This window comes from Scyliorhinus torazame, chromosome 27 (genome assembly GCF_047496885.1).
Source record: "Scyliorhinus torazame isolate Kashiwa2021f chromosome 27, sScyTor2.1, whole genome shotgun sequence".
NCBI lineage: Eukaryota > Metazoa > Chordata > Chondrichthyes > Carcharhiniformes > Scyliorhinidae > Scyliorhinus > Scyliorhinus torazame.
In genome coordinates this window covers 13,212,963-13,237,591 of record NC_092733.1, presented here as the reverse complement: position 1 = coordinate 13,237,591, position 24,629 = coordinate 13,212,963, and the positions used below count along the sequence as shown (strand labels likewise).

General features: G+C 48.3%; 1 protein-coding gene across 1 annotated transcript in view; it reads left to right on the top strand.

Moving 5' to 3' along the window:
* Positions 1-24,629, top strand: part of LOC140403205 (complement C3-like) — a 297,922-nt gene that overhangs the window by 143,707 nt on the left and 129,586 nt on the right. The window contains exons 19-21 of the mRNA XM_072490957.1: positions 4,590-4,675; positions 11,748-11,887; positions 14,085-14,297. Of these exons, the coding sequence (XP_072347058.1) occupies positions 4,590-4,675; positions 11,748-11,887; positions 14,085-14,297 (439 nt within the window). The remainder of the gene's footprint in view (positions 1-4,589; positions 4,676-11,747; positions 11,888-14,084; positions 14,298-24,629) is intronic.

Sequence of the window (24,629 nt, the reverse complement as noted above, 5' to 3'; positions counted from 1 at the left end):
TTCGAGCTCACCTCACTAAAGCGAGGATAAGCCGCTTTTTTTTAAGGGACAGAAGGTAGGTGTGAGCATTGTTCAAAGGGGCCCACACATCACACGCACATGTTCTGGTCGTGCCCCAAGCTGATGGAGTTTTGGGGGTCCTTTTTTGACACCATGTCAGCGAGTCTGAATGTGAAGGTGAAACCCAGTCCACTGGTGGCGAATTCTGGGGTCTCCGAAGTGCCAGAACTGTGGATGGGAGCAGGGGCTGAAGTCCTGCTGTTTGCTTTGTTGGTGGCTCGGATGTGTATCTTTTTGGGCTGGAGGATAGTGGCACCACCAAAGGCTTTGATGTAGCTAGGTGATTTGATGGAGTTTGTGTGACTTGATAAGGTCAAATACACTTTGAGAAGGTCGATTGACTGTTGATATCGAAGGTGCCAACCATTCATAGTGTTTTTCAAAGAATTGGTCACTGCTAAAGTTTACTTGTTTATGGGCGGACAGCTCAGATGGTGCGTGGAAGGTGAGTGTAAAGGTGAGAGTCTTTGTAAAAAGTGTTTGTTGTTGAACCAAGATTCCATGGGCTGGATTCTCCGCCGACGAGATCCTCCATCTCACCGGCAGTGCCCTCACACCCGCGGATTTCCTGACTGCGTGTGGATGGCCATAACGGGAAACCCAATTGGCCCACTGCCGGGAGGAAGGATCCTGCTGCGGGTGGGGGTGCGCCGCACCAGAAATCGGGTGTGGCGGGTCGGAGAATCCCGCCCACTGTCTTTTATATTCTTTTGTATGAAATGTTAAAAATTTAATTAAAATAATTTCTCTCTCAAAAAACATGAGTTGCATCATCTGTGCGAGCATGGAAAGGTGTCATAGGAATGGGCCAGTTTGTTGGGAGTGGATCAGGTTGTTGTGACGGCGCAGCATCATTGGGACACAAGGGGAAGTTTGTTTGGTGATGGCATCATTCTGGAAGTGTTGGAATGGCTGAGCATGATCCTTTGTGTACAGTTGCTAATGGGCGGAAGGTGAGTGGAGCCTCTTGTAGTTCTGGAGGGAGAGAAAGGGGTGAAATCAGAAGTATGTGAACACAGTCAACAAAGAACAAAGAAATGTACAGCACAGGAACAGGCCCTTCGGCCCTCCAAGCCCGTGCCGACCATGCTGCCCGACTAAACTACAATCTTCTACACTTCCTGGGTCCGTATCCCTCTATTCCCATCCTATTCATGTATTTGTCAAGATGCCCCTTAAATGTCACTATCGTCCCTGCTTCCACCACCTCCTCCGGTAGCGAGTTCCAGGCACCCACTACCCTCTGCGTAAAAAACTTGCCTCGTACATCTACTCTAAACCTTGCCCCTCTCACCTTAAACCTATGCCCCCTAGTAATTGACCCCTCTACCCTGGGGAAAAGCCTCTGACTATCCACTCTGTCTATGCCCCTCATAATTTTGTATACCTCTATCAGGTCTCCCCTCAACCTCCTTCGTTCCAGTGAGAACAAACCGAGTTTATTCAACCGCTCCTCATAGCTAATGCCCTCCATACCAGGCAACATTCTGGTAAATCTCTTCTGCACCCTCTCTAAAGCCTCCACACCCTTCTGGTAGTGTGGCGACCAGAATTGAACACTATACTCCAAGTGTGGCCTAACTAAGGTTCTATACAGCTGCAACATGACTTGCCAATTCTTATACTCAATGCCCCGGCCAATGAAGGCAAGCATGCCGTATGCCTTCTTGACTACCTTCTCCACCTGTGTTGCCCCTTTCAATGACCTGTGGACCTGTACTCCTAGATCTCTTTGACTTTCAATACTCTTGAGGGTTCTACCATTCACTGTATATTCCCTACCTGCATTAGACCTTCCAAAATGCATTACCTCACATTTGTCCGGATTAAACTCCATCTGCCATCTCTCTGCCCAAGTCTCCAAACAATCTAAATCCTGCTGTATCCTCCGACAGTCCTCATCGCTATCCGCAATTCCACCAACCTTTGTGTCATCTGCAAACTTACTAATCAGACCAGTTACATTTTCCTCCAAATCATTTATATACTACAAAGAGCAAAGGTCCCAGCACTGATCCCTGTGGAACACCACTGGTCACAGCCCTCCAATGAGAAAAGCATCCTTCCATTGCTACTCTCTGCCTTCTATGGCCTAGCCAGTTCTGTATCCACCTTGCCAGCTCACCCCTGATCCCGTGTGACTTCACCTTTTGTACTAGTCTACCACGAGGGACCTTGTCAAAGGCCTTACTGAAGTCCATATAGACAACATCCACTGCCCCACCTGCATCAATCATCTTAGTGACCTCCTCGAAAAACTCTATCAAGTTAGTGAGACACGACCTCCCCTTCACAAAACCGTGCTGCCTCTCACTAATACGTCCATTTGCTTCCAAATGGGAGTAGATCCTGTCTCGAAGAATTCTCTCCAGTAATTTCCCTACCACTGAAGTAAGGCTCACCGGCCTGTAGTTCCTGGGATTATCCTTGCTACCCTTCTTAAACAGAGGAACAACATTGGCTATTCTCCAGTCCTCCGGGACATCCCCTGAAGACAGCGAGGATCCAAAGATTTCTGTCAAGGCCTCAGCAATCTCCTCTCCAGCCTCCTTCAGTATTCTGGGGTAGATTCCATCAGGCCCTGGGGACTTATCTACCTTAATATTTTTTAAGACACCCAACACCTCGTCTTTTTGGATCTCAATGTGACCCAGGCTATCTACACACCCTTCTCCAGACTCAACATCTACCAATTTCTTCTCTTTGGTGAATACTGATGCAAAGTATTCATTTAGTACCTCGCCCATTTCCTCTGGCTCCACACATAGATTCCCTTGCCTATCCTTCAGTGGGCCAACCCTTTCCCTGGCTACCCTCTTGCTTTTTATGTACGTGTAAAAAGCCTTGGGATTTTCCTTAACCCTATTTGCCAATGACTTTTCGTGACCCCTTCTAGCCCTCCTGACTCCTTGCTTAAGTTCCTTCCTACTTTCCTTATATTCCACGCAGGCTTCGTCTGTTCCCAGCCTTTTAGCCCCGACAAATGCCTCCTTTTTCTTTTTGACGAGGCCTACAATATCTCTCGTCATCCATGGTTCCCGAAAATTGCCGTATTTATCCTTCTTCCTCACAGGAACATGCCGGTCCTGAATTCCTTTCAACTGCCACTTGAAAGCCTCCCACATGTCAGATGTTGATTTGCCCTCAAACATCCGCCCCCAATCTATGTTCTTCAGTTCCCGCCTAATATTGTTATAATTAGCCTTCCCCCAATTTAGCACATTCATCCTAGGACCACTCTTATCCTTGTCCACCAGTACTTTAAAACTTACTGAATTGTGGTCACTGTTACCGAAATGCTCCCCTACTGAAACATCTACCACCTGGCCGGGCTCATTCCCCAATACCAGGTCCAGTACCGCCCCTTCCCTAGTTGGACTGTCTACATATTGTTTTAAGAAGCCCTCCTGGATGCTCCTTACAAACTCCGCCCCGTCTAAGCCCCTGGCACTAAGTGAGTCCCAGTCAAGGACCCTGTAAACCATGGTGGGGGCAGGGGTAGGAGTTGTTGGAAAAGAAAGGCATATTGATAACACAAGTATGTAATGTTGCATTCTCAGAATAGATGCTGTGGAGATGGAGAAACTTGGAGAGTGGAATAGAGTCCTTACAGGAAGCAGTGTCTGGGGAAGCATAGTCAAGGTAGTTAAAATTGTTGATAGCCTAGTCTCAGAAATGGAGGCAAAGAAGTTGAGGAAGTGGAAGAAAAAGACAGATGAATCATGTGCAGGTATTGGAAAGGTGGACTGAAAGTGATCAGTTAACAGTCTTTTTTTCTGATGTTGTTTGAGGGATATTGGGCAGGACACTCCAAGAACTCTCCTGCTCTTCTCTGAAATAGTGTCTATAGGATATTTAATTTCACCTGAGAGAGCAGTTTAATGTATAACGTGAAAGACGGCACCCCAGATTGTGCAGCAATCCCTCAGTACCACACTGGAGCCTCAGGCAAGATTTTTGTGCTCAAGTCCCAAAGTGGGACTGGAACCACAACCTTCTGACTTAGCGGCTAACCGTCTACCAACTGAGCCATACTGACACTCCGAGAAAGATTACACTCAGCAAACATAAATTTTTACTCTGTAGTGTTTGGATTTCTTAGCGGTTGGAGGAGGAGGCTGCTGGTTAACTTAGCTAGTTGGTTTGATGGCTAGTTTATGGTTTAGAATAACGGCAACAGGACAGGTTCAACTCCCATTCCAGCTGAGGTAGACTTGGGACTTACCTCCTCACTGTGCCCCAGAAATGGCAATGGCAAATTGACAAAAACGCCAAGAAAAACAGCGCAGCATGAAGCATCGGCAGAGAATGAGGCAAGGACCTGCCTTTAGGCAGAGCACTCATTACCTACCCATAAAACCAATAATGGTTTGTATAACCTTGAATATAGGTTAATAGGTGACAGCCAAACAAAGGGTCGCAACAGTTCAGTAGTTGATTTCACAAATAAATGACAATTATAGTCAAGGTGTTCACAGTGTTGGTCAAGAAGTATTCAGTGGAAATATATTTTTATTTTTCTTAATCAGCGTTGTCACAAAGGAGGTATCTGGTTATCTTAAAGACTCAATTACTACTTGGGAAATACAAGCCGTCAGTGTGTCATCACAGAAAGGTAAGTGATTTTCAGATTAGTCATTTTTGAAAAGTGCCTTTGTACAATGCGACTTGTTGTAAGCTTGTCGTAGTCATGTGACCTCTGTTGTGATCCTTCTTGTCTAAAGACTTGAGAGCAGAAGCCATTTGATCCACCCCTTGGAACATGGGGTGGAATTCTCCCATTTTGAGACTAAGTGCCGTGGTGGGTCAGTGCCATGGTGGGGGTGGGAACACGGCCGGTGGGGGTGGGAACACGTCTGGTGGGGAACCACGCCACATCTTCCTGTCCCAACCTCATTAATAATACATCCGGGCATTTCCACCGTATTTAGTGGCGGGGAAGGCCTGGATGGCACGTAGTCCACCTAGTGCCCGGGTGCCATATTGAAAAGGTATCCAACATCACTGACCCAGTATTGAAGAAAGGTGATGGATCTCCTGCAAATTAAGACAGATCTCCAAGAGCACTCTGAGACTGGAAGTTGGACCATCTGAGAAATGAAATGAAATGAAAATCGGTTATTGTCACGAGTAGGCTTCAATGAAGTTACTGTGAAAAGCCCCCAGTCGCCACATTCCGGCGCCTGTTCGGGTAAGATAAACCTGCAGGAACATTGTGAGGTTGGAAGATGGACCACCTCCAGGACACCTCATGTAAAAACTCGACCTGCAGATGCACCCTGACTCACAACTGTGGTGTTTCAGGATTGTGGGCGCCCTCCATCCTGAACTCCGCAGGCAGCTCCAGGCATTGTTCAGATGAGTCCCGATAACTGCATGCTCGTGGTTCTGTATGTGTCAGGACTTGATGAGAAACAACAGCCTCTATTGCAGATCAAACCAGCACAGACATTGAAGGCTGGATTCTCCGTCCCTGGACGCCCGGAATGCGTTCCCCGATGGGACGGAGAATCGGGCGTTGGGGCAATATTGGGATTGACGTCGAAGCTATTGCGATGCTCCGACCCCCCCGCCCATTGGTGGCGGGAACGAATCCATGCCGCATGTCAGTGGGAGCATATAATTAAATGGAAATTAGTCGTAATGATCCATTTGCATCCACTTAGCGGGCACAGCACTCGATGTTCTGCCCTCCCGCGATTCTCTGGTCCCTGCGGCCGGCAATCATCTGTGCATGGTTCACTTATGATCTCTACTATCGTGGGCCACTGCAAATTGGTCCCGACCCCCCCCCCCCCCCCCCCCCCCCCCCCCCCCGCCCTAACCTTCCACACTGCACAGCAGCCTCCAACCCCCAGATTGCCTGGGTAACCCCCCCCCCCCCCCACACACACACACACTCGACTTGCACCTCCCAAGACCCCAGAGATATGGAGTCCACCCACAGGGACCCCTGTGATAGGGAGACCCCCCACAGGGACCCTGGAGATAAGGAGAACCCCCCGTCCCCCACAGGGAACCCCTGACTAAAGGGACACCCCCAGGGACCTGCTGACTAAGGGAACCCCGGTCCCTCCACAGACCCACCCCAGAAAATACAGCCTTGCCTGGAAACCAGAGAGCGGCCCTGACAGGGGCCGTGGGAAGCATTATAGTTGTAATACTTACCTTGCAGCTCCATGTGTCCATTCCTCAAAGGAGAACAGCTGTGTCAGTGTCTGGTTCCCACAGATCCAGGATCTGCAAGCCATTTATTGCTTTTGAGCAGTGGTCTGTGATTGATAGGTCATTAAAGCCATCTGCAGCTTTGATCCATTCACCTCCCTTCACCCTTCAGTGGCCTGTGGTGAATCCCCAATGGTTGTAAACACTGAGATGTAAGTGTACTAAGTGCATTCCAATCATTCAAGTATGTGATTTCACTGCACATACCTCCCTTGCTGACCAGGGTGAATGTACAGATTATCTGCCACATCATAACGCACCTGGAGCTGGGGAGATATAGGGGAGGACCCTTGCACCCGGTGGCCATCAAGGTGACAGTTGCCCTGAACGTTTATGCAACAAGGGTAGAGTTGATAGAGTTTTTCGTGGAGGTCAGAAAGATGATTGATGCAGGTAGAGCAGTGGATGTTGTCTATATGGACTTCAGTAAGGCCTTTGACAAGGCCCCTCATGGTAGACCAGTACAAAAGGTGAAGTCACACGTGATCGGGGTGAGCTGGCAAGGTGGATACAGAACTGGCTAGGTCATAGAAGGCAGAGAGTATCAATGGAAGGATGCTTTTCTAATTGGAGGACTGTGACTAGTGGTGTTCCGCAGGGATCTGTGCTGGGACCTTTGCTCTTTGTAGTATATAAATGATTTGGAAGAAAATGTAAGTTTGCAGACGACACAAAGGTTGGTGGAATTGCGGATAGCGATGAGGACTGTCAGAGGATACAGCAGGATTTAGATTGTTTGGAGACTTGGACGGAGAGATGGCAGATGGAGTTTAATCCGGACAAATGTGAGGTAATGCATTTTGGAAGGTCTAATGCAGGTAGGGAATATACAGTGAATGGTAGAACCCTCGAGTATTGAAAGTCAGAGAGATCTAGGTGTACAGGTCTACAGGTCACTGAAAGGGGCAACACAGGTGGAGAAGGTAGTCAACAAGGCATACGGCATGCTTGCCTTCATTGGCCGGGGCATTGAGTATAAGAATTGGCAAGTCATGTCGCGGCTGTATAGAACCTTAGTTAGGCCACACTTGGAGTATAGTGTTCAATTCTGGTCGCCACACTACCAGAAGGATGTGGAGGCTTTAGAGAGTGCAGAAGAGATTTACCAGAATGTTGCCTGATATGGAGGGCATTAACTATGAGGAGCGATTGAATAAGCTCGGTTTGTTCTCACTGGAACGATGGAGGGGCGTTGAGGGGCGACCTGATAGAGGTCTACAAAATTATGAGGGGCATAGACAGAGTGGATTGTCAGAGGCTTTTCCCCAGGGTAGAGGGGTCAATTACTAGGGGGCATAGGTTTAAGGTGCGAGGGCAAGGTTTAGAGTAGATGTACGAGGCAAGTATTTTTACACAGAGGGTAGTGGGTGCCTGGAACTAGCTACCGGAGGAAGTGGTGGAAGCAGGGACGATAGTGACGTTTAAGGGGCATCTTAACAAATACATGAATAGGATGGGAATAGAGGGATGCGGACCCAGGAAGTGTAGAAGATTGTAGTTTAGTCGGGCAGCGTGTTTGGCACGGGCTTGGAGGGCCGAAGGGCCTATTCCTGTGCTGTACTTTTCTTTGTTCTTTGTTGTAAGGGTCCTTCCAGGTGTCGAGGGGGAACTAGTGGGGTATCAGAGATCTCAGTGCACAGGTGCATCCACGCTGTAACGGAGGCCCTGTATGCTTGGGCGGCGTAATACATCAACCTGAATATGGACCGAGTCTACCAGGTTTCCTGGTAGTTGGGTTTGGTCCCATCGCTGGGATGCCCCAGGTCTAGGGGGTGATCGAAGGGGTGCATGTCCCCCTATGAGCAACGCCGCATAAGGAGGTGCAATTCACTTGATGTGTGTGACCACGAGCTGCACATCATGCACGTTTGTGCCTGATATCCAGGCAGCGTGCATGCCGCTTTCATCCTCGTGCACTAAGTGGTATCCAACAGCTTTGAGATGCTCTCCCGGGTGAGGGATTGGCTCCTGGGCGACAGGGATTATCCGCTGCTGTCATGATTGATGACGCCTATGTTGAGGCCTCAGACCAACCGAAACCTGCTACAATGTCTCCCATGCAGGAACCAGAAATCATCGAGTGATGCATCGGTGTTCTGAAGATACGGTTCAGATGCCTGAAGTGCTCTGGAGTGGCCCTCCAATATAGCCCCAGGAGGGTCTTACACATTGTGGTGGCCTGCTGCATCCCCTACAACACTGCGCAACAGAGGACGACATGTTGAAAGAAAAGGATGAATGCCAGGCTTTGCCCAATGAGGAGGATGTGGAGCTGGACCAGGATGGGCAGGGCCTGGTGCCCAGGCTGCCACAGGAGGTTGCAAAATGTGCATGCCAAGGCCGTCGCGCACAGGACAATCTAAGCGCCACCGGGTTCGCCAATTAGGGGGCTTGGCCAGCGGAAGTTCAAAGGCCCCCCTGGGCAGGCCCCCCCCCCACCCCTCCCTGCACCACCACCCATCTATCCCCCTCCCCCACCCCCACCCCTTTCGTGCTTCACTGCAGGGTGCTGGCCCTGGGTTGGAAGTTTCAGCGGGTCTGGTCCATGGGAAGGAGGATGATGATGACCTGCTCTGCGATGAGCTCTGGAGTTCTGTATCATTTGACAATGTCTGACTTCTGCCCTTGGTAGCACTTTCCACCATCTGCCATGGTGATCCCTGCATACGTGCTGGCCATTGCATCTCACGGACCACTTCTTCCTGCACTGCTGGCCAATCCTGGCGATGGGACTCACAGTTCTCACGGTCTCTGCCATCTGTCCCCAGGCCTGGTTGACAGCTGTGGGTAGCAGCCTCCCTCCCACCCCCGGGAACAGTGCATCCCGCCTCTCATCCATGGCACCCAGTAGCTAAACTAGCCTTGCCTTGTGCCTCTAAGCTTATATCACCCTCTTTGCCCCTAATTGGTCTTTCCCAACCTCTTGCAGCTGATTACTTTTTACATACCTGTGGAAGATTTTGGTTTCTCTGGTTAACTGCAATTCTATTCTAATATCCCTCTTTGTCAGACCCACTTTGATCTTCATCTTATTACGATCCTAGACCCGACCCCAACAGTTACTGGGAAGCTGGACCGAAAGCCCAATATTTTAGTTTATTTGTAAGACTGTGCGGAAAGAATGATTCACTCCAGGAATTATTGCATGAAAAAATAGGACTTTGGTATTTCTAAAACAAAACTTTATTATTAATACAATATTAACTTTTTAACTTCACACCCATAAAGAATAGCTTGCAAATTACCCCTTGAACATTACTTTCCAATTTCCCATTAAACAGCAAGAAAAAAAACATATAACTCTCAATCTAACTTACTGTGGTAAGAGTGTGGACTTGGCGTCAGGCAGATAGGAATTCACCCCCCACCACCTCCAAAGTTTCTTCACAAAACTAACTATCTACAGCTTTTCAAAATGTCTCTCTGCATTCCCTCGTTCCACCCAGCAATGACCTCATCTGCTCAGGCTGAAAAACAAATTGGGGGGGATTCTCCGTCTCTGAGACAAAGTGTTGCCGGCAACATAGAATCCGTGGACTTTTACGCCAGAAGAGCCACCGCCGCACCAGGACCGATTCCGTTATCGTTGAGAGGCTAGCACTCCTACAGCGTGGAGCACAATTGTTTCCAAAGAAAAATGGTTCAGGATTCACCGGGTCCGTGATTGACACTTGGGAGGCTGACAAGCTGCAGCCGCATGTACACATTACAATGCCCCCAAAGAATCATCCCAGTCAACAAGATGGCACTGGTTGTGCTGGAGCTTGCCCATACAGCTGATGTGTCGGCTAGGGCCAGAGGGTACCCAGGGGGGTGCCCTGGTTGGGGGGGGGTACCTATACGACCTGTGGATTAAGTTCAATGTGAGCTGTTAGCGGTGTGCCAGCTGCATGGCTGCCTTGCTGGCTGCAGTAATGGTGTTCCATGCCTGTCTACCTCGACCCCACAACCCAACTGCTGGCCACCATCCACTACTCCCCCCAGCCCTGGCAAAAGCCACCCGGCCAACGGCACAACTGTCAACAAACTATGACGATGTTGGACACCTTCCGTACTCCTGCTCTCTCTCTCTCTCAGCAGCCACCATGCCGATTTCACGATTTTTGAAAGATCAAGTGTACCTCGCCGTCGGGGACTCGGCCCATCAGAGGTGGAGAATTGCGGAGGTCCCGGGGAATGCCGGGTCAGGCCCGCTAATGATATGCAAACGGTGTCTACTTTTCGTGCATTCTGGAACGCATTGACGCCGCTGTTGAGGTGCTGGACCATTGCGAGTTGGCAGCAAATCGGCACCTGCCGCGATTTTAGGGTTGGAACCGATTCTCTGCCCAATTGCCTTTGCCGATTTTGCCGTCGGCTAACGGAGAATCCCGCCCATTATCTCTGCAGGCAGCAAAGCAAATTATCTCCAGGGACTTTCCCAGTCAAAATACAGTCCATCAGCCCAGACTGAAAAACACATTTCTTTGCGATTCATCTTATGGCTGCTAAAGGCACCTAGGTCCTGCAAAATAGAATTATTTTTAAACAAACATGGCCACTGTAGTTAAACACACTCTAACCCCAGGATTTAAACCCTAAGTTGCCCAACTTAGAATCCAATATTCCCAAAGTCTTCCAGTCGTCACAACCTCCTCTCTCAACTGAGTATATTTGGCCTTGTTCACTCTTGAAGAATTCATCTACTGTTTATGTGGAAGACAAGTACATGTCGGGCTCCATAAAATTTCCAAATATATCAGTGATTATCCAAAGGAAAAAAACGGAAATATCGCCAGTTTGGAGCAGAGATCGTAAAGCCCTTTTATTTGATAATGAGCTGTGGGTATTACTGGCAAAGCAGAATTACTGTGTTCAGTCTGGTGTAGCATTGATAGTGCTGTTCAGGAAAGAGTTTCATAATTTGACCCAGGCAGTGAAGAAATGATGATACGTTTCCAATTTAGGATGGGGTGTGACTTGAAGAGGAAATTGCAGGTGGTGATGTTTCCAGTTATCTGCTGCCCTTGTTTTTCTAGGTGGTGGAGTCATATTTTTGGAAAGGAGTCTTGGTTGCTGTGTATCTTGTGTGGGTGATGTTGTAAATGTGTGATGATTGTTCGAGGACATTAGAAGTAGATAGAGTGAAGAGATTATTTAAAATACCTATTGAAGCAACAGTCACGCTTAAAGACACACAATTCCATATGCAAGGCAGTGATGATAGTCACTCCATTCACAGATAAACCTGGCGACAAAGAAGATTAAATTGAAACAAGTATGGATTGTCCTTTTCACTGCTTTCAGCTTTGGAGGTAATTGTGTTTGTTCATGCAGTGAAGTAGATCAGCCATGATCCAGTTGAATTGTGGAGCAGACTCAAGGAGCCAAATGGCTTACTCCTACTCCTTACGTTCCTATGTATAAAGTTTTTAATTAAAATTGTGACGCCTTTTCCTAATTATGATGGTACCTTCCTGCAGGAATATGTGTTGCTCAGCCTTATGAGCTCGTAGTGCAGAAGGATTTTTTCATTGACCTTCGACTTCCATATTCTGTCATCCGCAATGAACAAGTGGAAATTAGAGCAATCCTGTACAATTATGATGAAGGTGAAATTCAGGTAATTTTGGCAATGTATTTATCTCATCAGAGAAGATTACCATTCATTCGAGGAATGCAGACAGTGCTGGTAAGGTGAGCTACCTTCTTGAGCACAACTGGCTGACTTCAGACGGCAGATAAAAGTCAATTATGTTGCTAGGATCTGCAGTCACAAACAGGCCAGACAGCATATGGATGTGAGTTTCTGTCCCTGTATTAGTGAACTAATTTGATTTTTATGACAATCTGTTAATTTCATGGTTAGCATAACTGGTACTAGTTTTTGATTTGATTTGATTTATTGTCACATGTACCGAAGTACAGTGAAAAGTATTTTTCTGCAGCCAAGGGAACGTACACAGTACGTACGTTGTCGACACAAGAATAATCGATAAGAGTACATTGACAAATGGTACATCGACAGTGAATGGTTATAGTGCGGGACAAGGGGCCAAACAAAGCAAATACATGAGCAAGTGCAGCATAGGGCATCGTGAATAGTGTTCTTACAGGGAACAGATCAGTCCAAGGGAAAATCTTTGAGGAGTCTTGTAGCTGGGGGAAGAAGCTGTTCCTAAGTCTCGATGTGCGGGTCTTTTCTTTTGGTATTTCATTCCAAATGTAATTAATTGAATTTAAATTGTCCAGCTGCCATGATTTGAAATCATGGGCGAGGTTTCCTGGTCTCCCAACTGTGTTTTTCTTGGTGGCAGAAGGCAGCCTGTCGTTGACTGGCGGTGGCAAGATCTTCTGGTCTCACCGCGGTCAATCAGATTTCCCATTGAATCCACCTCTCCATTGATGAATGATTATAGTGGATGGTGTTAAAGGCTGGAGAGTGGTTAATAAAGACAGTAAAGGAGGATGTAACATCTTCAAAATCACAGGGAATGTTCTTTGTCACTTTCATTTGGGGTTTCTGGTCCTGTAGGAGGGTAAAACAGCTGATTGGAATGGTTCAAACCTGATATCGTGAGAAACAAGTGTATAGATTTTGGAAGACAATGGCCAGGCTTTTCCAGACCCAGAGGCGTTTTTTCTGTGGCGATGGTGGCTCAGAGTGGCCACTGGTGGGATTAACTGTTCCCGCTGAAGTCAATAGTCAATTACACTGCTCACAGACTGCGCTGCCAGTGAACCCGCTGCGAAGGGGGCGGGTTCACATTCAGCAGGACCAGAAGATCCCACCGGCAGGAAGGACCGGACAATCCCACCCAATATGTTCAAAGGCTTCACAGAGGTAAGGGAGATTGCAGGTGGTAGGCTGCAGGAAAAGATTGATAGGGTGTTGCCCTTATTGAGAAATTAATGCGACCCAAGGTAAATAAGGTACATTTCTCAGGGCCACAAACCTTGGTTGCAATTGGAGACTATTAACAGATGCAATGTTGACTCATGCAATATTGGAGCCAGGTCATATTATCCACAGCATAATTTAATAAAGGTGGAATAAAAATAATCTAGCACCATAGATATCTTTGTCCTGGGTTTAGCACAAGAATATTGAGAAATGAAAGCCGTGTCTCAAAAAACAGCAGGTCAGCAATTGGAAACTTAGGGCTGTTTGCAGTTGACAAATGTCAATTTCTAAGAGATGCTAACTTTTATTAAAAAATAGAAAATCTCTTACTGCACTGGTAACAATGTGATGCCACTGCTGACCATAACAAATTCCTGTGGATTTGTTTCATTGAAAAATTTTGACAGGAGGGGAAATTAATTGCTGCCACTCTCAGTTGCTGCACTGCTCAGATGCTTCAGGTCTTGGTTGTTGTTTTACTCCTTTGAAAAAACTCAGATATAGGTTTATGCAGGAAACCCTGGTCACAGCATGCATTTCAAGCAGCTGAGCCTTTGCTTCGCTTCGTAGCAGGCTTCTGTGGCCATTACAATTAGTTTCTGACCCCAATTCTGTGATTGAGCTTTGTCTTCCACACCGTGCATTATTCTGTTACTGAGATGATGCTGTGTGAATGTAGGCCAGTAATTTTATACACTTGCAGTCAATTACAGTTCAATTGTACAAGGAATATTGCCAAGGAAAATAGTATTCACAATCTCCAGTTTGCAAATCAGAAAAGGTGCATTGAAGCAAATGAGTTGGGAGTGTTGCATTTATAATATTTGACTAAATGAGGATGTTTTATAGATTCTCCTCAAAAATAATTCCACCGTTTAATATTATTTTATCATTGACTTGTTTTTTTAAATTCAAGGTGCGTGTAGAGTTTCCATACAATGAAAACCTTTGCAGCAGTGCAAAGCAGACACAGAGATACAGACAACAAGTTACTGTCCCTGGAAAAGGATCCGTTGCTGTGCCTTATGTCATAGTCCCATTGATAATCGGAGAAATAGATATTGAAGTCAAAGCCTCAGTTTATGACAAACTTGTGACTGATGGTGTGAGGAAACCTCTTCTGGTGGTAGTAAGTATGAAATTTCTGGATGTTCTTTATGTTATCGTAGAATCAGTGAATTCCTGGTGTGCAGAAGAAGGCCATTCGGCCCATTAAGTTAGGACCGAGTTTAGGAGGAACTTCTTCACCCAAAAGGTTGTGAATCTCTGGAATTCCTTGCCCAGTGAAGCAGTTGAGGCTCTTTCTTTAAACGTTTTTAAGAAAAAGATAGATACCTTTCTAAAGAATAAAGGGATTTGGGGTGTACGGGCCGGAGAGTGGAGTTGAGTCCACAAAGATCAGCCATGATCTCATTGAATGGTGGAGCAGGCTCGAGGGGCCTGTTGGTCTTTTTAGCCTTAGTTTTATTAGCTCTGATTATGTCACCTTTGCTCACGAGCTGCCAGGTATCTTTCTGATACCGCCACGTGGTTCAAGCTCGAGTTATGATTAATAAGTCAGCACGCCGCTTAGTAAGATTGAAATCAACGGTCATTTATTATGTCCAACAATAAATGCTTACACAATAATCCTACTATCTATATCGAAACCTACCACTACTGGCCAATACTTAACTTTAGGAAGGGCCCACCAGGTCAGGGAAACGAATGGCTTATCGAATCGGATCTGGCCCGTGGGATTCAAAAGGCTGATACGGGTCGATGGCTAGGCGTCTCTATCGGGTAGCGATCGCTGGAGTCAAACTTACAGTTTCTGATCGATATTCTTGCGAAGCACGCGAGCAGGAGAAGAAGGGAGAGAGAGCGAGATCTGAACTTGGCCCCTTATTTTATAGGGTCCTGGGGCTTCCCGCCTCTCGGGGCGGCCCTTGACCCTGAGTCCCAAGTGATTGGACTTGTTCCCAATCACTGTGTTCGATATGCTCCAATAATGGGGCGATTCCTCGATCGGGGGGTGGTCGTTCACCTGTCTTTGTTTCGGCCACTGCAGGCGCCGACAGGTCTGGTCCGGCATTCAAGTGCTAATATGTTGCAATTGTTCCCGGGGATAGCCGATTACACTGCAGATGTCTGGGTTGATGTGCTGCTAATAGTCTTGAGTATCGATCTGGGCCGACTTCCCCAGAGCCGAATACGCTATTCTGTCTGCAGCTGTCCGTTTGTGTCCTGTTGGCTGCTTTTCCCATCAGCCTTTTCGGTTAGCTATTTTAAATCGGGTTTTGGCCAAATTAATAGGGAATCAGCCATTTTAGGTGGCTACAGGCCAGATGACCTACTCCGGTTCCCAGTTCTTATGTTCTAAGTCTCCACCAACACACCGAAAGATCATCCTACCTTGGACCACTCTTCCACCCTATCCCAGTAACCCCACCAAACCTTTCGGACACTAAGGGGCAATTTAGCACGGCCAATCCATCTAACCTGCACATCTTTGGACCTTTAATGAATATTCTGATTTACTGATTAGAATCATACAATGTTTACAATACTGAAGGAGGTTATTCAGTCCATCAAACCTGTGCTGGTTCTCTGGAAGAATGTTTTGGCTAGTCCCACTTCCCTGCCCTTTCTCTGTAGCCCTGCATATTTTCTTTCTCTCAGTTGCCTCTCCAATTCCTTTTTGAAATCCATTTTTGAGTATGCCTTCACTGCACTCTTGCTTTTTGATACCAAGCCAGTTGGTGAAGTACAAAACTACATAGACACTAATATATTCCTTGATATTTCTTTCATACGTCTGCATCCAAACTGCCAACCTGTTATACTTTTTAAAATCTTAACAGTTTTCATTGTCCCTGGTAGTTCTCCCTTTTCCACTCAAACAGATGTGGAGTCAGCTCTGCTGCAAATTCCTTATAGAATTCCGCCTGGTACCCATCTGTCTCTGGGGCCTTCCCCGACTTCATACCCCTGATACTATCCAGCACCTCCCTCAGCTCCAGGGGCTCCTCCAATGCCTGCCTCTTTGCTTCTTCCACCTGGGGTAATTCCAGCTTGTTCTGAAACCGCCCCATGTCCCCCTCCACTTCTCCCCCGGGTCCGCCTCATGAAGTCCCTGGTAGTACTCCCTCAAGATCATGTTTATCTTCCTCGGCTCCGACATCCCCAGCCCCAGTCCATATCTTCAATATTTCCCTGGATACGGCCTGCCTCCGCAGCTGGTGCGCCAACATGCGGCTCACCTTCTCCCCATACTCATATTGCACTCCTCTTGCCCGACGCAGTTTCCTTACCGCCCTCCCCATTGTCAGCCTGTCAAACTGCCCCAGCAACCTTTTCCTCCTCGCCAATCCGTCCTTGGTGGGCACCCTCGAATACTCCCAATCCACCTCCACTATCTCGCTCACTAGATGTTCATGTTCCTCCCTCCTTTCCCTATCCGCACGAGCCTTAAACAAAATAATTTCCCCCCAGACCACTGCCTTCACGGCTTCCCAGAATATGCCCACAGACATCTCCCCAATCTGATTCAACTCCACATACTCCTTACTCGCCGCTTGCACCTTATCCCAAAAACCTCCATCCGCCAACCCGGATTCAAACCTCCACCCCGGCCTCTGCTCTTGTCCCGCTCTAAACCGAATCTCCAGCCAGTGGGGCACATGCTCCGTGATAACTATCCCCGCATACTCTGCCCCTACCACCTCAACCAAAATCTCCCAACTCACTACAAAGTAATCAATCCTCGAATATACCTTACAGATGTGTGAAAAGAAGGATTATTCCCTTCTCCGTGGGTTCTGAAAGCGCAGTGGATCTACCATACCCATCCTCTCCAAACCCCCCCCCCCCTCCCCCCCAGCTCCCTTGCCATTCGTACCTTACCCATCGACCTGGGGCTCGATCTATCCACTCTCGGCTCGAGGAGACAGTTAAAACCTCCACCCATGATCAACTGGTGCATGATCAAATCCGGATCGCTGCCAGTAACCCCCTCATAAAACACACATCATCTCAATTTGGGGCACACACATTTACCAACACCAGCGATGCCCTTTCAAATACCCCACTCACAATCACATATCTCCCTCCCGGATCCCTCACCTCCTTCGCACTCAGAAATCCCATTTCTTTCCTCATTAAAATCGCCACTCCCCTCGATTTTGAAACAAACCCCGAGGAAAATCTGCCAGACCCACCCCTTCCTTAACCTAACCTGGTCTTTCACATGGAGGTGCGCCCCCCACTTTCAAGCTCCTGAGTTACGCGACCACCCGCGATCTTTTAACTGGCCCATTCAGTCCCCGGACGTTCCACGTTACCAGCCTTACCGGAGGCTTACTTTACCGTCAACGGACCTTTACCGTCCGTCATCTTAACCTCCGCCCCTTTAATTCCACCCTGTACCTAGCCCATCCCAGATGGCCCCCTTCTCCGTCCCTGACCATGTCATCTCTCACACCCTGCCAATTCGCAACCCCCCCCCCCCCCCGGGCCACCGCTCTCGGCCTTCTCCCCCACCACCTCACTTCCGTTCCCCAGCATTATTTGCTAGCGCTGCAGCCCCTGTCCAACATCACCTCCCACTCCCTCTCAGTCTTCAGTCCAAGGACGAAGGCTCCCTGCTGAACTTACCCTCCCCCACCCAAACCTGAACTCCAGGCTGCCTCCTCCAAAAGCAAGCAAACAAATAGAACATAGAACATAGAAAATACAGCACAGAACAGGCCCTTCGGCCCACAATGTTGTGCCGAACCTTTGTCCTAGATTAATCATAGATTATCATTGAATTTACAGTGCAGAAGGAGGCCATTCGGCCCTTTGAGTCTGCACCGGCTCTTGGAAAGAGCACCATACCCAAACTCAACACCTCCACCCAACACCAAGGGCAATTTGGACATTAAGGGCAATTTATCATTGGCCAATTCACCTAACCCGCACATCTTTGGACTGTGGGAGGAAACCGGAGCACCCGGAGGAAACCCACGCAGACACGGGGAGGACGTGCAGACTCCGCACAGACAATGACCCAAGCCGGAATCGAACCTGGGACCATGGAGCTGTGAAGCAATTGTGCTATCCACAATGCTACCGTGCTGCCCTTAAGAACAAATAAATCTACATTATATCATTTTACCGTCATCCATGTACCTATCCAATAGCTGCTTGAAGGTCCCTAATGTTTCCGACTCAACTACTTCCACAGGCAGTGCATTCCATGCCCCCACTACTCTCTGGGTAAAGAACCTACCTCTGATATCCCTCCTATATCTTCCACCTTTCACCTTAAATTTATGTCCCCTTGTAATGGTGTGTTCCACCCGGGGAAAAAGTCTCTGACTGTCTACTCTATCTATTCCCCTGATCATCTTATAAACCTCTATCAAGTCGCCCCTCATCCTTCTCCGCTCTAATGAGAAAAGGCCTAGCACCCTCAACCTTTCCTCGTAAGACCTACTCTCCATTCCAGGCAACATCCTGGTAAATCTTCTTTGCACCTTTTCCAGAGCTTCCACATTCTTCCTAAAATGAGGCGACCAGAACTGTACACAGTACTCCAAATGTGGCCTTACCAAAGTTTTGTACAGCTGCATCATCACCTCACGGCTCTTAAATTCAATCCCTCTGTTAATGAACGCGAGCACACCATAGGCCTTCTTCACAGCTCTATCCACTTGAGTGGCTGAACAAAATGCTGAACACAAACAGTTCCATAAAACAGGAGGGGGGGATGGGAACATCCATCCCCACATAAACCTTTCACCACTACAACCCCTTACAGTCGCAACAGTAAACAGCAAACCTCCCAAAACGGACCTCCTCCAAACTGGAAGGGCCGAAAATCCCCCAATACCAACCCCCACTTCTGATGTGGAGATGCCGGCGTTGGACTGGGGTGAGCACAGATTCCCAAGCATTGTCCACTCAGTTCTCCCCTACTTTATGCTCCTTAATGAAGTCTTTGGTCGCTTCTGGAGTATCGAAATAATACTCCTGGCCCCCGAACGTCACTCATAATTTTGCAGGGTAGAGCACCCCAAACCTGATTCTACGCTGGTACAGCACCGCCTTGGTGTTGTTGAACCCTGCGCACTACTTCGCCAACTTGGCTCTGATGTCCTGATAAATTCGGACCTTATTCCCCTCCCAGTCACAGATACGCTTCCCCCTGCCCCAACACAAAATCTTCTCTTTCTCCACAAATTTGTGGAGTCTCATGATGACCGCCTGCGGCAGCTCCCCAGCTGTAGGCTTCTGCCTCAGGGACCTATGCATTTGGTCCACTTCAGGGGCCTTATCCAGCACTCCTTACGTCACCAGTCCCGCCAGCATCTTCAAGACGTACCTCGTGGCACTCACACCCACTATTCGCAGGTCCTGCCTTCTTGAGGTATTCTCTTGCTCCTCCACCTTTGCCCTCAACGTTTTACAAAGGTCTGCTAGGAACCCCACCTCCGCCTCCAGAGCCACCACACGATTGCGATGGTCGGAGATCACTCCTTTGATCTCCCGAATCTGCGACCCCTGCACCTCCAAACACCTCTCCACCCATTCCATCGAACTCGTCAGGGGTGCCACAGCACCTTAAATGGCCTTCGAGCGATCCTCCCATCTTCTTCCTTTGTTGGCAGAATTCCTCCTCAATAAAAGTCATCAACTAGTCCATCTGGGCCCTTTCATCTTGCACCAGCCCTTCCCCTGCAGCCATCCTTACACTGGCTGCTGCAGCACAGGTTTCCTTCAACTCTCTAGCCAGATCTCCCACCGTCTTCTGCCGGGTTTGATAACCAGCAGGCATACCACTCCTGGGGGAAACAACTCCATCGACTTTCACCTATACCGTCTCAGCCAATTCCACCCAGTATCGGGTAAAAAGAGCTCTTTTCTGTGCCTTCAAGCAGGAGCTGCCCTGTGTGCGACCACTAACACCATGGCCGCCACCGGAAGTCGACCTCCCCATTCTTATTGAACCCACGTAATCATCAATCACTCTTCCCATCCTTGCACAAAAACTTGGATCCACATTCAGCCTCTGTGCAGGCACCTTCTCAAGGACCACATACACCATGTGGCGAGCATGATCCAAAATGACAATTGGCAAGTATTCCGCTTTCCTCACCCCCGATAGCAATAACCTCCCCATAATAAAGAAGTCAATCCTTGAGTAAGCATTTTGCACTGAAAAAAGAGAATACTGTCTACGCCTGGTTAGCAAGAACCGCCATGGGTCAGCTCTCCTATCTCCCTCCGGCCCCCCCTCCCCTCCCAGAAGGGGTCAACGAGTGCGGCTGAGACCAATCCACCTTTGGATGCAACACTGTATTTAAATCTCCACCTTAAATTTATTGATGCGTATCCAGGCTTGGTATGCGGCCAACATCCTCTTCATGAACCCAACATCATCCCAATTCAGGCATACCCGCTAACCAACATCACCAACCTCCCCTCCAATGCACCCGTTCCTTAACATACCTGCCATCCTCATCTGCCACCACCTTCTCCATCTAAAACCTAACTCTCTTACCCATTAGTACCCATACCCCCGCCACTATCAAAGCCTGAGTGGAACACCCCCCTCATCCAACCCTTCCGAAGCCTAACTTGTTACTTCACCCTCAAGTGGGTCTCCTGCAACAGCACCACATCGGCTCTCAAGCTCTTCAAATACGAGAAAACTCGCGCCTGCTTCACCGGTCCATCCAATCCCTGCACCTTCCAGTGATCATTCGGACTGGGGGGGGGGTCTCATGTCCCCTCCCCCTCCTATTAGTCATGACCATGGCACCTGGCCCCTCCCTGCAAGCGGGCACCTGGCCTCGGCCCCCCGAGTGGGCACAGGCCCTGCCCCTCGGCACCATCAGCCAGCTACCCCGCCTTCCTTCTCTCTCTTCCCCCCCCCCCCCCCCCCCCGAAACCTCCCAATCACTGCCTCTCAAAACTATTTCTCTCTACATACTCCCCAACCCACCCACAATCGCTCCTCCCAGGCCCATCCAACCATATCCACATAGGCTAAGCTGGCTGCGGCACCTGTGCCCAGCTCTCTCCCCTTCACCATCCAACTCGCATTTGCTAGCGAGGTGGCCCCCGCCAGAGCCCCCTCACCTCATATACTTAGTACAAAACCAACAGAGTACCCCCCTCCACACCCAACCCTTTTAGCAACCTAACATGATAAGCCCTAAACAAAAGGGGAAAAAAAACAACACATTACCTCAACTTTTCCAAACCATCCTCTCCCAACAACAACATACGAAAACAAAGCCCAACTCAGTTCTGTCCCAATTCTTCGGGCCTCACGAACGCCTCCACCACCTTCTCTGTCTCAAAATAATCGTCCTTGGAGGTATGCGTAACTTTCAACTTCACCGGGTAGACCACCCCGAACCACACATTACTTTTGTAAAGCGCTGCCTTTGCCCTTTTAAAAGCCGCCGCCGTCTTGATCGGCCTACCGTGATGTCCGGCACCTGGTTGATTCGACAACGCCACCAGGATGGCAGCCTGGCTGGGGGACCTGAACGACTTTCTCCGGCTGGAAAAGATGAAGTTTGAAATGAGGGGATCAGCCGAGGGCTATGACACACGGTGGGGACTGTTCAATACCATCTTGATTCTGCTTGGCCCAGCTCAGCACCTTCTTCTTCATCTGATAGTTATGCAAAGAAACTGTCACTGCTCTCGGTGGCTCATTTGCCTTTGGCTTTGGCTGGAGCGACCACAGAGCCCTATCCAGCTCAAAGAGGGAGGTGTTCTCCTCTCCCAATAACTTGGCGAACATCTCCGAAAAGTACTCCGTCAGCCTCCAGCCCCTCGGACAGACCCACGATCCGCAGATTCTTCTGCCGTGACCTGTTCTCCAGGTCCTCCACTTTAGCTCTCAGCCCTTTATTACTTTCCTCTGCCTTCCGCAGCTCCTCTCACATCGAGGCGAGCTGGTTGCTGTGCTGCGTCAATGCCTCCTCCACCACCCTCAACACCCGTCCTTGCTCCCGCAACACCGTTGATGTCTTACCAAGAGCCTCCTTTATTGGAGCCAACGTATCATCTCCCAACTGTTTGAGCGTTCGCATAATCTCCTTTCCATGCTGCTCAAAATGCTTGCCAAACTGCTGCTCCAACTTCACCGCCATCACCTCGGCCAGCGTATCCACCGTAATGAGCACAGAGCTTGCTCCCGTCATCTTTCCTCCCACAGAACTCCGCGCCAAACCCGAGCTCTCAGGCAGACTAGCAATCCTTCCTTTTCATCCCATATTCTCAACCCCCCCCACCCACCCCAAGATGAACAATTCCTCAAACATGGTGTTGAACAGTCCCCACCGTGTGTCAAAGCCCTCGGCTGATCCCCTCATTTCAAACTTCATCTTTTCCAGCCGGAGAAAGTCGTGCAGGTCCCCCAGCCAGGCTGCCATCCTGGTGGCGTTGTCGACCACCATTCCAGCAAAATCCTTCACCGGGCAACGAGAGAGGCGAAGGGGACTTCCTCCTCTCCATCAGCTCCGGCATTTCTGATACCCCAAGTATCGCCACCATTGGGTCCGGCCCGGCCTCTACCCCTTTGATAACGCCCTGAACAGCCACCCCCCCCCCCCCCCCCCCCTGTATTTCTCCAACTTCTCACAGCCCCAGAACATCTGTACATGATTTGCTGGTCCTTGCCCACACTTCTGACACTCATCCGCCACCCCCTGGAAGAACCAACAACCACCACCAACATATTGCCACCGGAACCTCAATACTCCAAACTTAATTTGTTAGTGCGAACACTTCCCTTGAAGGCCCTATGCAGCAGTCTGATCGAGGAAATGAATCTGGGTCCAAACCCAAACTCTCCATCTTTTATTGTCACAAGTATGAAGTTACTGGTTACATAGGACATATCAGGGACCAAGGGGGTAATCTGTGCGTGAAGCCGGATGATATTGGTAGGTTGTTAAATGAGTACTTCACACCTGTCTTAACTTCGGATAAGTAAGATCTGGGTGCAGAATTCAGACAAGAGGGACTGTGATGTTATTGAGCACTTTGATACAGGGAGTGAGGAGGTACTGGAGGTTTTGGCGGGCTTAAAGGTGAACAAATCTTCAGGTCCAAATGAATTGTGTCCCGGATTGCTGTGGGAGGCAAGGGTGGAAATTACAGGGGCTCTGACTCAAATTTATAATTTCTTTCTGGCCACCAGGGAGATGTCAGAGGACTGGAGGACAGCTAAATTTAGTTCCAGTTTTCAAGAAGGGTGGTAGCGATAAGCCAGGGAATTACATACCAGTGAGCCTTACATGAGTGGTAAGGAAAATATTGGAGAAAATTCTGAATCAATCTCCACTTGGAGAAGCAAGGTTTTATCAGGGATAGTCAGCATGGCTATTTCACAGGGAGGTCATGCCTCACAATTTGATGTCATGTTTTTGAGGAGGTGACCTGTAGATGAAGGTAGGGCAGTTGATGTAGTTTACATGGACACCTGCAAAGTTTTTGACAAGGTCCCACATGGGAGGCTGATTAAGAAGGTAGGATCCAGGGTAACGTGGCAATTTGGAGCCAAAATTGGCTTAATGATAGGAGACAGAGCGTGGTGATCGAAGGCTGTTTGTGTCACTGGAGGACTGTGTCCAGTGACGTACCACAGGGAACAGTTCTGGGTCCCTTATTGTTTGTGATTATATATAAACGATATAAAAGAAAATGTGGGGTAGATGATCAGTTCACAGATGACATGAAAATTGACCAGATGGTTGACAGTGAAGAATAAAGGCTTGGCTTACAGGATGGTATTAATGGATTGGTCAGATGGACAGATCGGTATCAGATGGAATTTAACCCTTAAAGGTGTGAGGTGAGGCACTTTGGAAGGAGTAACACGACAAATTATTCAATGAATGGCAGGGCACTAGAAAGCTCAGAGGGATTTTGTGTCATGTGAGAGTACTTTTAAGAAATGGGTGTTTATCAGATAGCTGCAGTGATGTCAGAGAGTGGGGAGAGCTGGGCTGTCTGTCTTTCACTTTAGTTTTTGAACAGGCTGCTACAGGGTATGTTTAGTTTAGTTTTGCAGATTTGGAGCTGCATCCAGCAAGACAAGCTGTGATTCTGATTTATTTCTGGATGAAAGGAATGTCTTCAGATCACTTGCTAATTTAACAGTGTAACTGCTCTCAGTAGAGCATTTAAACCTGATCTCTGTGTTAAAAAAGGTCTTTTGTCCTATGGATGTTGCAAGGAAAGATTAAGGATTACTTATAGAATACTGTATCTGTGGGGATGATTGGTGTTGATAGTTGTTAAATTGTTTACTGTGGGTTTACAAAGTGAAAACTGGATTCATAAATAAACATTGTTTTAATTTAAAAGTACTTTAGCTCTCTGTTGCACCACACCTGTAAAGTAGGCCTGTGTGCTCCCCATAACAACAATCTATAAAAAGTTGTGGGTCAGGTGAACTCCATGATACACTTTG